Source organism: Lissotriton vulgaris, chromosome 12, assembly GCF_964263255.1.
Source record: "Lissotriton vulgaris chromosome 12, aLisVul1.2, whole genome shotgun sequence".
NCBI lineage: Eukaryota > Metazoa > Chordata > Amphibia > Caudata > Salamandridae > Lissotriton > Lissotriton vulgaris.
In genome coordinates this window covers 27,455,061-27,468,779 of record NC_141700.1, presented here as the reverse complement: position 1 = coordinate 27,468,779, position 13,719 = coordinate 27,455,061, and the positions used below count along the sequence as shown (strand labels likewise).

At 43.8% G+C, this 13,719-nt stretch overlaps 1 protein-coding gene across 1 annotated transcript in view; it reads right to left on the bottom strand.

Annotated features, from left to right (window-relative positions):
• Positions 1-13,064, bottom strand: part of GTPBP3 (GTP binding protein 3, mitochondrial) — a 41,469-nt gene extending 28,405 nt beyond the window's left edge. Inside the window, exons 1-4 of the mRNA XM_086946832.1 lie at positions 12,814-13,064; positions 9,547-9,785; positions 4,044-4,130; positions 188-390 (exon numbers count right to left, since the gene is read on the bottom strand). Coding sequence (XP_086802958.1) covers positions 188-390; positions 4,044-4,130; positions 9,547-9,785; positions 12,814-12,875 — 591 coding nt within the window. The 5' untranslated portion in view covers positions 12,876-13,064. The remainder of the gene's footprint in view (positions 1-187; positions 391-4,043; positions 4,131-9,546; positions 9,786-12,813) is intronic.
• Positions 13,065-13,719: the final 655 nt, after the last annotated feature.

Below are 13,719 nucleotides of genomic sequence, written 5' to 3'. Positions count from 1 at the left end.
GCCACTGAAAGGCAATGAGTGAGACCCCACTGAGGATAATGAGGCCAATCCTAAGGAAATGAGGGAGACAGGGGAGTGATTTACGCATTCCTCTGCAATGTATTTTGTAGTCTTCAATCACCGCTTCCTCTCTTTGTACGAATAGTCACTTTATTATTTAGACACAAAGGAGGGAAGCTGGGCTGACCTTGAGCAGCTGGTCACTCCAGCGTCGGTACAAGTGTCCCAAGTCTCCAGCCATCTGCCGCAGAGCCTGCCTCCGCTGCGCCTCGGTCTCCGCATGGATGAGGTCCCCCAGGCCCTCCACCTCGGTCAGGTCCAACTTCCCATTCAGAAAGGCTCGCTTGGTGAACTCTCCTGCCTCAGCAGGCCGCAAGCCAGGCATCGCACCTGAGGGTAAACAAGATCCGTAGATGTGTACAAAACCATGGAGCCCAAGTGAAGACCGGTGTGTTATTTTAAATCAGGGGTCTCCAACCTTTTCTGTAGTAAGAGCTAGTGCTGATCAGTGAAATCATTGCGAGCTACGCTAAGCAGCTAGTGCCTTGTTATCTGGCACCCCCATATCCAGCTAAATTGACTTTAAGCCCAATGTCCACAGGGCCAGATGCTATGGTTTGAACAAAATATTTTGACTAGTGGCACGATGACAGGGCTGCCATGTGTGTCAAAGAGAGCCTGGTCTTTGGGGATGTATGAACATGTGTGCGTATGACAGGAATATATGTGTAAGAGTGACTGAGAGACTGTTTATGTATTTGTGCGGCACCGGACATTGTTTCACCATATGTGGCACGGTTACACGTATAACATAAATAGGAGAAATTTAAAGTGCAGACACATGTACTGCAAAAATGTTCACAGAATATGGAACATTATTCTGCACTTAAACTAATGGCTGTATTTTTCACATATAAATATGGCACTGTATTGAGAAAATTAAACGGAAGAGTTAACTTTGTTTATGGAGATTCCATGAAACTCATCATTTAAATGTTCTCTCATTTACAAGTTTCATATTTACAAACACCAATCATCTTGCTATCAGTGGCCTGTAGACATGGAGCCATATTTATAACTAAAAAATACATTTGTTTTAATAGGAGAAATTGAGAGAATAAACACGCTTCACAAAACATTAAGATGTATTTGGCTTAATTGAAAGTGGAGAAATATATTAATACTTGTTGTTCCATAGAAAAAGTTCTCTTCACTTTGCATTTCTCCCAGTTGAAAAAAAAACTATTTTTCGGTTATAAATATGGCTCAGTGTCTACTGGGAGCAAAATGCCTGCTACTTTTGATACGACACTTTAAAATGGGATAAAATTAAAATGAAGAGTTAATTATTGAGGTAACTTTTTATTTGAATTTGTTGCGACTTAGAAGCATTCAGAAATATCATGTTGTTCTCACTCTCCAATACGGAGCCGACACGCGCTTTTATTTAAGAGTTAAATACTTCAGTTCTTCACCTCTGTGACCAGGCTTGAGTCATAAATCTGACTGAGCCCTGCTCGCCATCAGACCCTCCTCTCTGCAGCCCGATGAGAACAATGTAAAGTAAACACAGCCTCCCCTTAATGGGAACAAAAAGATGTGAGCCTGTGCTGATTTACGAATGAACTCAAGGCTGCAAGCTACTTTGAAGGTGTCTGGACGCTACTGGTTGCTTGCAGTCGACTGGTTGGAGACACCGGTGTTACGTGTTCTGTCGAAAGCAGTAGCTGCTTCTCTTGGGCGCAGCCATGATCCTCAGAAGAAAACAATATGTCCCAGAGAAGAGTTTCTAGAGGTGGGTGAAGGGAGGGTACAGTCTAGGCACCTTCCACCGACCAGTGTGCGTGCGACCTTTTGCATACGATTCTCCTCGAGGCGCTACACCCCATCTCTGAGTTGGTTCTTCTACACACACCCAGACCACAGGATTGTGTCCGAGTGAGCAGACATTGAAAACCTTAATGCCTATGTGACCCCTGCCTCCTGAACTGTTATCAGCCAGATAAGGTCACCCCATTAAAGGTGGTGCTTTAAATGGAAAAAAAATAAGTGCAGGTACTCTCCAAATTGAGATGTGGACTAGGGGGTGGGGCTTGGGGTGGGGCTAGGGGGCGGAGCTATGGGCAGCACAAAGGGATCCGGCCAGGGGCACCCATTTAAGCATTCATGCAGGCAGTCAGGGCATTCAGTACATGTAATTTAGAAACGCTTACATTCGTTATTGCCCTCATTACTAAACCTTGATCCCACTTGCTGTGCTACAGCATCAGTATCGCCACCGTCCTCCTCATTCTGGTTGCAAACAAGTGCTTCTGTACTCTACTTTACCAGCAAGAAGCCTGCTCTGAATGAATGCCTTCTGAAGGCAGCTCAATTAGTACATTGTAAGGGGAGATTAGCACTCGATCAGAGTGTTTCACGAGAAAGGATCCACAGTTCTCAGTAGTGTTGCGCTTTTTTGTAAATACTTATTTCACTGAGTTTGGCTTACATCTCCATGATACCGGTACTCTCTTTGGACAAAGAGAAGTTCCGGTACTCAAGCACTGAAAATTTAGAAGAGTAGGTACTCAGTACCGGCCCATTTAAAGCACGGATTAAAAGAGGCCTCCGGGTGTCGAGTCATGTGACTTTCCACCAATCAGTTCCAGTGCATGCCTGGATAATGGTAAAAAATGGAGATGTGTGGTCCAATCACAATGCATCTCAAGAGCGGCTTCTAAGAGGAACAGAGCTGACTAGGCACACCCAAAAAAGCACTGGGACTAACAGCCGAGACTAGGGTGAGCAGGACGAGCACTGCCTCGCCCAGGGTCAGGAGGAGGCAGGAGGTAGGAAGCGCTAGGGACAGAGGGAGAGACAACAGCTCATTCAGCTATTTAAGGGGGGAGTTCCTGGAGCTGCTAACAACTGCACTGGTTATGGAGTGCCATCAAATGGAGAGGTGTGGCGCCGCGGCCAGGGTGACTGACTCAGGAATCTGGGGATCACGGTTCGATCCCCGGGCCCGGCGGCAGATTAGCCCAGCAGCATGTGACTCTGGGCAATAGCTTGCTTAATCTTCCCGAAGGCCCCCAGCGCCTAGAGACCCTAACAGGTGATGGTTCGTGCTTTACAAATGTGGATTATTATTATTATAAAAGAGACACGCAGGCTCCTCACCACCAGGGGGCAGCAGTGACCCATCTTGTTCAGACTGGTGGAATACAGATTATGGAGGCTGGCAGAAAAATGTTATACTCAATTTTACCATTATTTCCCAACCTTCAGACTACTATAAGCAAATGTGAAACAGTGATAGGTACCTTCTCAGATAGTAATGAACAGGATATCTCAGTGGACTAATGCACCCACTGCTGAGACCTAGCTGTCATCAAATGTTCACAGGTTTGCACTGGCTGGTTCCATTCTGTCTCCCATTCTTTGGAGGTTGATAAAACGTGTACCTCTGAGAAAGCTCACAACAACACTATGTTGATCACACTGACCTATGGTGCTGCATCGATGTCTTTGTGAGGTGGCGGTAGTTATTTATCGATTATTGGCACTTGTTTAGCACGCAATCTGCATTAATGATGCATCGAAGCGCTTTCTGTACTCTGGTTTAGGGCTTTCAAAACTACACTAGGAATAGCAGTTTAAGACACTGAAATATCCAACGTAAACATTGTATCGTATTACTAGGCCTAATGGATGGCCTGCGACTGCAACGTGTATTCACAATCTGAACAACACTGCTTTAGAAAAGGCAAAAGCAACGAAAATAGAAACATACAGATGATTGTGAATATATTTAAGAGCTGAATGACCTACTGATATTGGTTACAGGGATAGTTTTTAAAACTGTATTTATATTTTTAAATCAATGATATGCACCTAAAGCGTACTTTTAATGTGTTTGATAAATACTATTTCACACGCGGCCTAGACATGGCTCACACATGTGTTTGCGGTGCCAAGATAGTAAATTCTTGGAGTCAGTATTCATCTTGTGATGGTGCTCAAAATGCAAGCTTTACAGTTGTTGGCTAAAGGGGACTCACCCAAAGCTTCCAGGACACCGCTGACCACAGCTGGGCCTCCGTGAACGTGAAACTCGCAGCAGTCCTCGCCCGTGAAGCTCTTGGGACCTGAAAAAGTAGGTGACAATGATCTCTTCCGCAGCCTCTGCGCGGGCGCGACCAGGCCTTGCTCCCCAAACCGTAGGCATCAGCATTGGATGTGGGAAGGAAAGCATGGAGGTCACAAGAAGAAGCAATTTTTATAGGCAGAGTCTTTAACAGGGGGTTTTAAACACTTGTCAACGTTCTGATAAAACTTACAGGCCTTTAATCTGGCAGGGGTTTACTGATCAATAAATGCATCACCAAGCAGAGATTATGTTGCAGACTTCACCCCCCACTTCCAGCAGTCTGCAGATGGCAGTAATGGGGCAAACAGGTGCATGTTTAAAATGTTGTCTGCAGTCATCAGAGATCCTTGTATGTATAGGACAGTTTGTGAGTGAAAGGACAGATCAGCTCCCAAATGCACTTGCTATACATTCGAAGGGCCACTAGATGTCACTGCAGAACAAGACTTCCCTTTCAGCCCCTCTATCCCTTGCAGTGCCTGGGAAGCAGGTAGAGTTATCCAGCAATGGCAATAGGGGTGAAGGGGCTGAATAAAGCCAGATTTAAGGGTAAACAATGTCTGTCAATTACTAGCACTTTGATTCGTTGTATGTCAAAAATCTATTCTGTTATGTTTAAAACTGGGATATTTCCCTCTTTGTGGAAATCAGCGTCAGTGCTCCCAGTAATAAAAAAACTCAACCTTAAAGTGATGGAATTGAACAACTACCATCCAATATCTAGGCTTTCCTTCCCAGCAAAGCTGGTGGAGAAGATGATGAACGTGCAACTCGCTTCATTCATAAATGAGAAGCATCTCCTCGATGACACTCAGTTTGGCTTTAGACAGGGCCATAGTATGGAATCTGCGTCAATTGAAGCAACCAAGGACATTAGAGTGACACTGGAGTGACACTGGATGGAGGAGGAAGTGCCGCTCTCATCTTGCTAGACCTGTCAGCGGCCTTTGATACGGTCAACCATGGGCACCGGTATCCATACAAGTCATCGCCTTCCTCCCCATACAGACCGGATTCGTTGCTACATGCCCGCTGCTGCAGCGGGGCTGTCGCTAACGCCTCCCCAGGGTCTCAGGAGCAACGCATCGCTTGTTTTCCACCGCTACAACTTCTGTGCTTGGAACTTTTTATTGCTAACAAAGGTACTGTGGCTAAACATGACGCAACTGTGATCTTCCCACGTAACTCTGGAATATTTTATCGCTAAACATTAAGAACTCTTTTGCAACCATATTCTTGAACTGTGTATGTTGGATTTTTGTCGTTTTGGTCTTGTGTAGTTTAGATTAAATATCTTTATTTTTCTAAACTGTTGTGGAGTCAGTTTGTGGTGTTTTCACTGTGTTACTGTGAGTTTTGGTACAAATACTTTACACATTGCCTTTGATTAGCCTTGACTGCTCGTGCCAAGCTACGAATGGGGTGAGCAGGAGTTATCTCAGAGGGTTTCCTCCTTACCCTGACTAGAAGCAAGGGTCCCTATTTGGACAGTGGTACCTACCTCTGCCAACTAGAGACCCCCAGTTCTAACATTGATGATATCTAAATTGTGGTTTCTCTTTCAAAGAATGATGCCCACTCGAGATGTATTCAGGAATTGTGTGGTCGCAGTAAGTGAATGGATGGACTGCGATTGTCTTAAGTTAAATTCTTCAAAGACGGCCACTATCCTGTTTGGGAAAAACCCACCTTTCTGGAACCTACTATGGTGACCACCTGACCTGGGTCCACTACCAACATCTCTAAAGTTAAACACCTTGGGATCCTAGAGCACAATGAATTAAAATATAAAGAGCACAGGACTAGGGTTATATCATTCTCTTTTCATGACATTAGAGTGATAAAAAAATGTAAATGTTTTTACCTTTCGGTCTTTTAAAGACAGTGGTCATAGCTCTTGTTCTGGCAAGACTGGATTATTGAAATAGTCTCTATTTAGATTTGTCGAAAGGTTTTTTTTTAAAAACTGTAAACTCTTTAAAATGCTGTTGTCTCAACCTAATTTCAATCAGCAAAATAGGCCATTATCAAACTATGCCAGTTGCCGGTGAAGCAACATGTTATTTTTAATGCTCTGTACATGGCTTATAACCCTTAATGGGCAGAGCCCTTCTTATTTTAAGAAGAATTTGAGGTGATATATGCACGGCAGGACTATGCTTTCAAGCTCCGCTATGCATTTGGAGGTGCCATCTGTCAACGCTCTTCTTGGGGCGATAGATGCTTTTTTTAGGTCCACTGCACTTCAGAGGAACCAGCTTCCTCCTGAACGTAAAACAACTGTTTCTCTTTAAGTCTTTAGGAAATCATTGTAAACTTGGCTCTTTGACCAGAAATAATAGGTTCCACTGCCTCTTGTCTCGCTTAGCGCCAAGACACCTACCTCTGTGTAATCGTTGCGCTTAATACATTTTTCATTCTTTCATTATGTACATTTATGTGGTCGTCCTCATAATCTGGAATCATCTTCACCGCCATGGACAGATGTTTGACAAACCTGATGTAAACACAAATGGAAGGGGGGGGGGGGGGCGAGGCCAGTTTCATCAGCTCTAGGAAAGCTGACACAGAAAAAAGTTTTAAGTAACACCCTACAGATTTTGCACATTGAACAGTGGAAGATAAAGAGAACCTATGTTCTGCTTTGTGCAACGTAAAATATTATCAGAGCAAAGCCAAGATTTCAGATATCCCACTCTACAGGTTTTCCAAAATTTCAAAATGGTGCAGCCGTCTTCCGTAAGAAATGGACCTGCCTTTTCTTGGATAAAATACCTACATATGTAGGGCAAGCATGCGACATGTTTACATTTAAAAAACACTGACATGTAAAATTCTTGACTATCCTTTGGGGTGTGGTGAATGCCAGCATCAGAGTTACAGACTCTTCAGTGCTTGGGGGAAAAATGTACCCCCCTTAGGTATTGTTAGGCCACAGACAAGTCATTCGGTGGGACAGAGTCAACGGAGTGGCTTTCATTAATACAGCGCATCGTACATACACATTTCAGCACGCTACATCAGACGAACAAGTTAAAAAAGAAGTGGGTCTGGAAATTAAGCGTGTATATATATATATATATATATATATATATATATATATATATATATATATATGAGAGAGAGAGAGAGAGAGAGAGAAAGAGAAAGAGAGAAAGTTAGAAAGAGCGAGAGAGAGAAAGAGAGAAAGAGCGAGAGAGAGAGAGAGAGAGAGACACACTTTTTAAACATGAGCAACTACTTTAAACTCAAGTGGGATTTGCGCCATTTCAAAGCGGCTGAAATTTTAAGCACAACTGGTGCGCTGTGTAATAATCTACACTTGTGTGAAAGTTATAAGTGTGCAAATCTTTGTAGACAGCACTTACATTTTGTCCAGAAATGTAGGAGATTTATATATAAATCAATCAGATCTCAATATAATTCAAAGTACAGAGAAAGTTTCAATTCTAGTACACTAATCCAGCTTTTCAGACTACTCCTTTTATTTGTTACATATCCTTAAAGTTAGGCGGCCAGGTGTGGTGAGCAGATGAGGCGGACGAATTAAAACTGTAAATCTGGGTAAACATTTAACAGATGACAATGTCACCACCACAGATGATGCAAAAACACAGTATATGTAATACAGAAAAGCTACATTTCCAAAGAATAGCAAATAAAGGATTGTGGGATGATCTTGTTTGTGGAGACACGAAAGATCCAAAGGCTGTGCCCAGAGCCGGATGCGAACATGGTGGGGAGAGCCACAGCATCATAAAAATTAAAATTAAAATTCATTTAAAAACAGTAGCTGGTTAGTTATGATTCAGTGGATATAAACATCGTAAAATCCCTGAACTTTTCTGCCTATTACATATAATGTGCACAATACATGCCATACCTCATGATGGCTATGTTTTGCTCGTTGTTTAGGGTTTATTACGTAAAGATGAGGGTGCAGAGCACCTTCCTTCATGATATGTGGTATGGTCAGACCTTTTTATACTAGATCAGTAAAAGAGTGGCCCATGGATCCCTCACATACAAAGTTCCACTGTTATGTGAGACCATCAACCTTGAGCTAACATATTGCATGTATGTCGAGAGCATGTAAAGTGAAGCCTGGATACATTTATGGTAGTAGGACTTTTTGTAAGTGCGCGTCAGTCTGAGTACTGAGGTAACTGGGATCCATTTTCAATGACCCTGCTTTAATATAGCTCAAGCTGGAGGCTGAGAAGAGCTACCCTAGGCAGGAGAAGTAGGTTCAGGTAACACCTGTGCTCGCGAGCTAATGTTGATCTAAGCAGATATACTGCAAGCTGTCTAACAGATGTTGGTTGGTGGTGTGTGGGCATCTGACCAACTAGCACTGACACAGAATGATCAATGCCCTTGTTTATTTTTGGCAGATACAGAGTGAGCAGTCTAACAGATGTTCGACAGTGGTATTTGCAAAGGCAAATATCATTCTATGAGCTCTCGTGGGAAAGCACGTTAAGTCCTTGTGTCCCTGTTCTACCCAGAATCTACTATAAAAAGAGGGCTGTAAAATGCAATTGAAAGTCAGTTTGGCAAAGCATTACATGGTGAGTCTGAGATGACTTAACATTTCTTCCAGTCGAGAGTAGGCCCGGGCATAAAATTCTGATCCGCTCGAAGAGTTTGCAGAGTTTTGCCCACTCCATGCTCTGTATAGAACGCTGAGATCCGATAAACTCCTCAGAGTTTTTCCTCTCGCATGGTTCACAAATGTTAAGGTGGTAAGTGGGAGCAAAGAAAATTGTACGCTAGACCATCTCCTGGCGGTATGCAGCGTTTAGAACGCAAGCATTACCACAGAATACCTTTACAACGCGGGCGTAACAACGAAAGTTGTTACCACGCATTGCACTGGGGGGCGCTCAAGGATAGTAAATGATTTAATTTACTATCCCAACACCTTCCCTACTATCCACGGGGACTGGTGTTGGAATAGTAAATTAAATTAATCAATTTTGCGCCCCCTAGCGCAATGCGTGGTAACAACTTTCGTTGTTACGAACGCGTTGTAAAGGTACGCGTTGTCAATGTATGCGTTCTAACGTCATACATCCCCTCCTGGCAACATTTCTCAATGTGGGCGGTTGCGGCAGGTCGCTGCCGCTCGCGCTGAGTAACCTATCGCTCGCGTTCAGGAAGCTGACGCTCGAGTAGAACATCAAATCGAGCGGCAGAAAGAAGCAGTGCCCTCTTGCTCTGGGCATTGTGCTGTTCGTGCAGATTTTACAGCACAGGACAAACTCCTGGCGCTAAAAATCAGCTCAAGCAGTGTGACTTGCTTTACTCCACCGCTTGCACAACTCTGTGCAACGCAGCAGAGGTTTTTCGGCACTTTGCAGAGTCCTGCGTAGTAGAACTCCGCCCAGGCCTAGTTGAAAGTTGCCTCTTACCTGGGAACCAGAGCACGAGTCCCCTGTCCAAGGGCTCTGCCGAGCTGGGATGTGAGAGGAGGCTCAGAGTGGCAGATCTAGGCTGGGGCAGCTTCTTTTCTCCTGTCAGCCTCAGTAAAGCTGTCCTACTGGCTGGGCCGCTTGTTCTAATCACAGCAACGCCACATTTCCCATGTCCAGAAGACAAGGCAAAAATTGTGCTTCTCAAAGAATCCAGGCTGAAGGGTCGTCGCAGAATCCTGAAAATAGGTTAATAACGAAACATAAAAACAAAGCGATAAGGGTGGTGTTCAACAAACAATCAGCACACTGCATGTACAGAATATCATAAACAAGAGCAATTATTATAATTAAATAAGTCCATGAATTATCAAAAAGATGGAACATCTAAGTAAATGCAGGAGGGAAGAAGGGGAAAAGCCAGGACATGGTCTTGGATAATGGGCAAGTCAAGAAACTAGTATCCAACATGGATCAAGTGGATTTAAACTGCTACAAAAATCTAAAACCAACTCTAATCTTAGCAGTCAGGGGGATACACAGGAGTACAAAAAGTGAAGCTTTAAAAGCTGGAATATATCCAGCTCTGGTGGCATTCCGTTGGACCTACTGTGCCCCAAAAGCCACAAACCAAAAAGATAGAAATCGGCCTTGGACCTGCCACCCAAACAAGGAATAGACCAGCCAGAACTGCTATGTAACATTCACAATGTACAGGAACAGATGCTCCCCAGAAAGGACTCTGCCTTTTTGAAGCTCACTGGGGCGCACCTTGATTCCTAAAGCACAGCCGGACAAGGGTCACATGTCTTGGATAAATAAGTTATTTCGTAACAGTTTTCATGAGCACAGCAGGAAGGCTATGTAAGCCTACAAGAACTAAATTTGGCATAAAATTCAGAACTTGAAAGTTAAAAAAAAAATTATGAATGATCTACATTTATATTTGATATAAACGAAATAAATAACACAAAAAGATTCGTTACAGGGATTGTGTATTTTGAAAATATTAATGAAAGAAAAAAATACATTTATCACACTGTGGCTAAAGGATGGAGGAACAAACAGTATGAGATAGAAAGCAAACACCTTTCATGTGCTCACTCCCTGGCAATGCAAATATACCAAAGTCCGCAAACATTCAGAGGTGGGTCCAATGCGCATGAAGGCTTTGCCACTTCAAATATTTCGGTTTTTTATGTAAGCTAACCATCAACTGCCACCAATGGAAGGGCAGACTTCTTCAGTAAAAATGCCTAGTTACAAGGTAGCCCACTTCCACTCACACCAAGCCCACAGCTTTCAGGTTTCACACATCCATGCCTCAGAAACTCATTAAATGCAAGACCTAAGAAACTTGAGTGCCCAGAGAAACATGTCTCCTAGGACAGAGGCACCCCCTCATCTGCCAGGATAAGAGACTGCCCTCTCCACTTTGAGAGAGACTCGCCCCACAGAGAGTTACAGGTGACATTGTTAGCATGAGGTGGCCATTCCGGTTACAGGACGAACAATACAATAGCAAAACAACGTAAACAACATATCTTAATGCCCAGGAAATCTCTTCGTCCTGAAGACGACCCTTTAGGCCTAGTAAAGGTACTGAAAGCCAGGGAAACACCTATGGTCCAGAAAGTCTCAAGCTCCAGGGAGAACCCCCTCCCAGTCTCCTGCCGGGAGGCCTCTTTGACACAAGGACACATTATAAAGACTCAAAGTGGTCTTTCTTAAACACCCTGGAGACGAGCTACTACCGAAAGATCACCCTCAAGATTCAGATATTCAATCTGCAATCAATGGAAATTACAGCCCCCAGGTCCATGCTTGAGTAAACCATCCTGGCTAGGTTGTTTGCTTTGCATCTTGGGACTTGCAGCCAAATTATATAGTAATAAATTCAGGACTACAAATCACAGAATGGAAACTGAACCTGCACTGAACGAGCTATTCACACAATGACCTGGGAGATTCGAATGCTCTGAAAAATGGCTCAAGCTTGAAAGTGGAACTAGTCGTGCCACAGAGGAGCACACTCAAATATACAGGGAGACATTCCCATGGCCCGCGGAGTCCTACTCGTGGAGACGATACCCAGCCCACCCCAGAAAGACATCTTTCGCAGGGTACATATTTGCTACTATCCAGATGGTCGAGGGATAGGTTCTGCCATTGGGTAGCATGCTGATGAGGTTGCTATCTTGGTCAGAAAAAAGGACAGGCCATTCATTTGTTTTGCTATTCTGGAAGTGGCAAGAGTTGGTAAGAGAACATAAATTTATGTGGTATGGACTATGTTCTTTTTTTCATTGGCAAATAAAATCCAGTTTGCTTTTCTAATCATTTAGAAATAATTTTGTCAACTCTTAAATTCTTTTTAAGTGATTTCTTCGCGTGTCTGTTTGTTTCACTGGTTAGAGGCGGCAGACCCGAGAGCAGAGGACGGCCCGGGACCAGGGTTCGATTCCCGGCGCGGCAGGTTTCTGGACCAGGGTCAGCGGACTTGATAATTCTCTCGCCTCGGTGCCCACTCTGATCAGCGATCACACTCGGCAACTCTGGGCATTAGCTTGCCTCATCTTCACTAACGGCCCCACCAGACTGCCGGGGATGCCTGGTCTCACCCTGGAGATACCCATTAAGGGACCATCTCTCAGGGAAGCCAGGAAGGGTTTCGCAGCGGTCGAAGCGCCTTGGGACCCTACGGGTAAGTAGTGCGCTATATAAATGCCAATACATTTAAGTTGATATCTCAAAAATGGAAAATAACATATTTTACTGATTGTCAATTTTTCTTAATTGTATTTACTGCCCTTGACATTATAATACTGTTCAGAACGATACAACACCTGCCAATCGGTGGTCCAGTATTCTGACACTAAATCTGACAGCATTTTGGGGTATTTTCCTATCAATTTTTAGAACGAGCCCTTAACATAGCCACTCTTCTTGAAAATGCAAATAAACAATCTTCCAAACCTTGACCTCTCATGCTTGCATTTCTGGACCTACTGCTGAGCTCTCAAGAGTACCTATTCCAGGGTTTGCGTTAAGCGTCAGGGGCACGTTGTTTTCTTTGAATATTGGTATTTGCAGTCACGGTGAAGACCTGTCATGGCTCCATCAGGACTACAAGTCCCTGAATACAACTGGGCTGACAATATATGACATGGTAAACCCTTAACCCTCTGCAGATGCATCTTGGAGGGAATGTTATTCAAGGGGACGCACTAACGCTGGGCTGTTTATTATAGCACAGATTACACTGACCTGCGCAGGTCTGGGCCCCTTCTGCCCACGAAGCAAAGTCTGAAGAGAGCCAGGGGCCACATCTGCCAACCACTGCCGGGGAGGCACGCTCTGTGCACGATACCACGAACCCCTCGACACCGGGAAGAGACGTAGAGTACCGACCGGTCTTGTAAACCAGAAGCAAGGCGCCCTGACACCCCACGTGGATGCAAACTTCAAGACAGACCTCCACAGCCCTTGCTGCGCCATTGACCTCCGCCAACCGAGGAGCCATGACGGAATGACCGAGACAAGGCGGCCGCCATCTTAGAACGGAGCCGATTCCGATACACCGTGAACTGAAAGTGATAAATAACTGGCAAAAAGTGAGATTACTGTATTAATTAGTAGATGTAGCTCAAATAAATACTTCAATATTGGGCAAAAATGTTATAAAGAATCTAAATTCATATTATATATTTCATGTAAAGTACTTGAATATAATGGCGTAATTCTAGTCTTCCTATAGTTTAAGGTAATGTTTGTTGTTAACTATATTTTTCAGATGTCCCTGAAGAATATTGGACTCATTGAACATAAAAAGTATCCATTCCAAGATGTCCGCTACTGCTGCGCACCCACTATGACCAGGCCATCTTGGGCTTGGAAATTCGCAGAGGCTGTTGAACCCCCATTTGTGCTTTTAATACGGAGGAATACTAGGTTCAGATTGAGCCTTAAAAAGCGCTAGATCAGTTTTCCTATCAGTATATGGGCGTCAATTGAGGGAAAAGATGTGAAATACACTGTTATTGTCCTCATATGACTTCTGATATGTATGGTGTTTTTCCCTTTGAACATTTAGATTTTAATATTGAATACTTTAGAGTTCTTTTTTGGTTTTAAATTTAATAGCACTTTGTTTTCAGGGCTGCACTTGTTTCG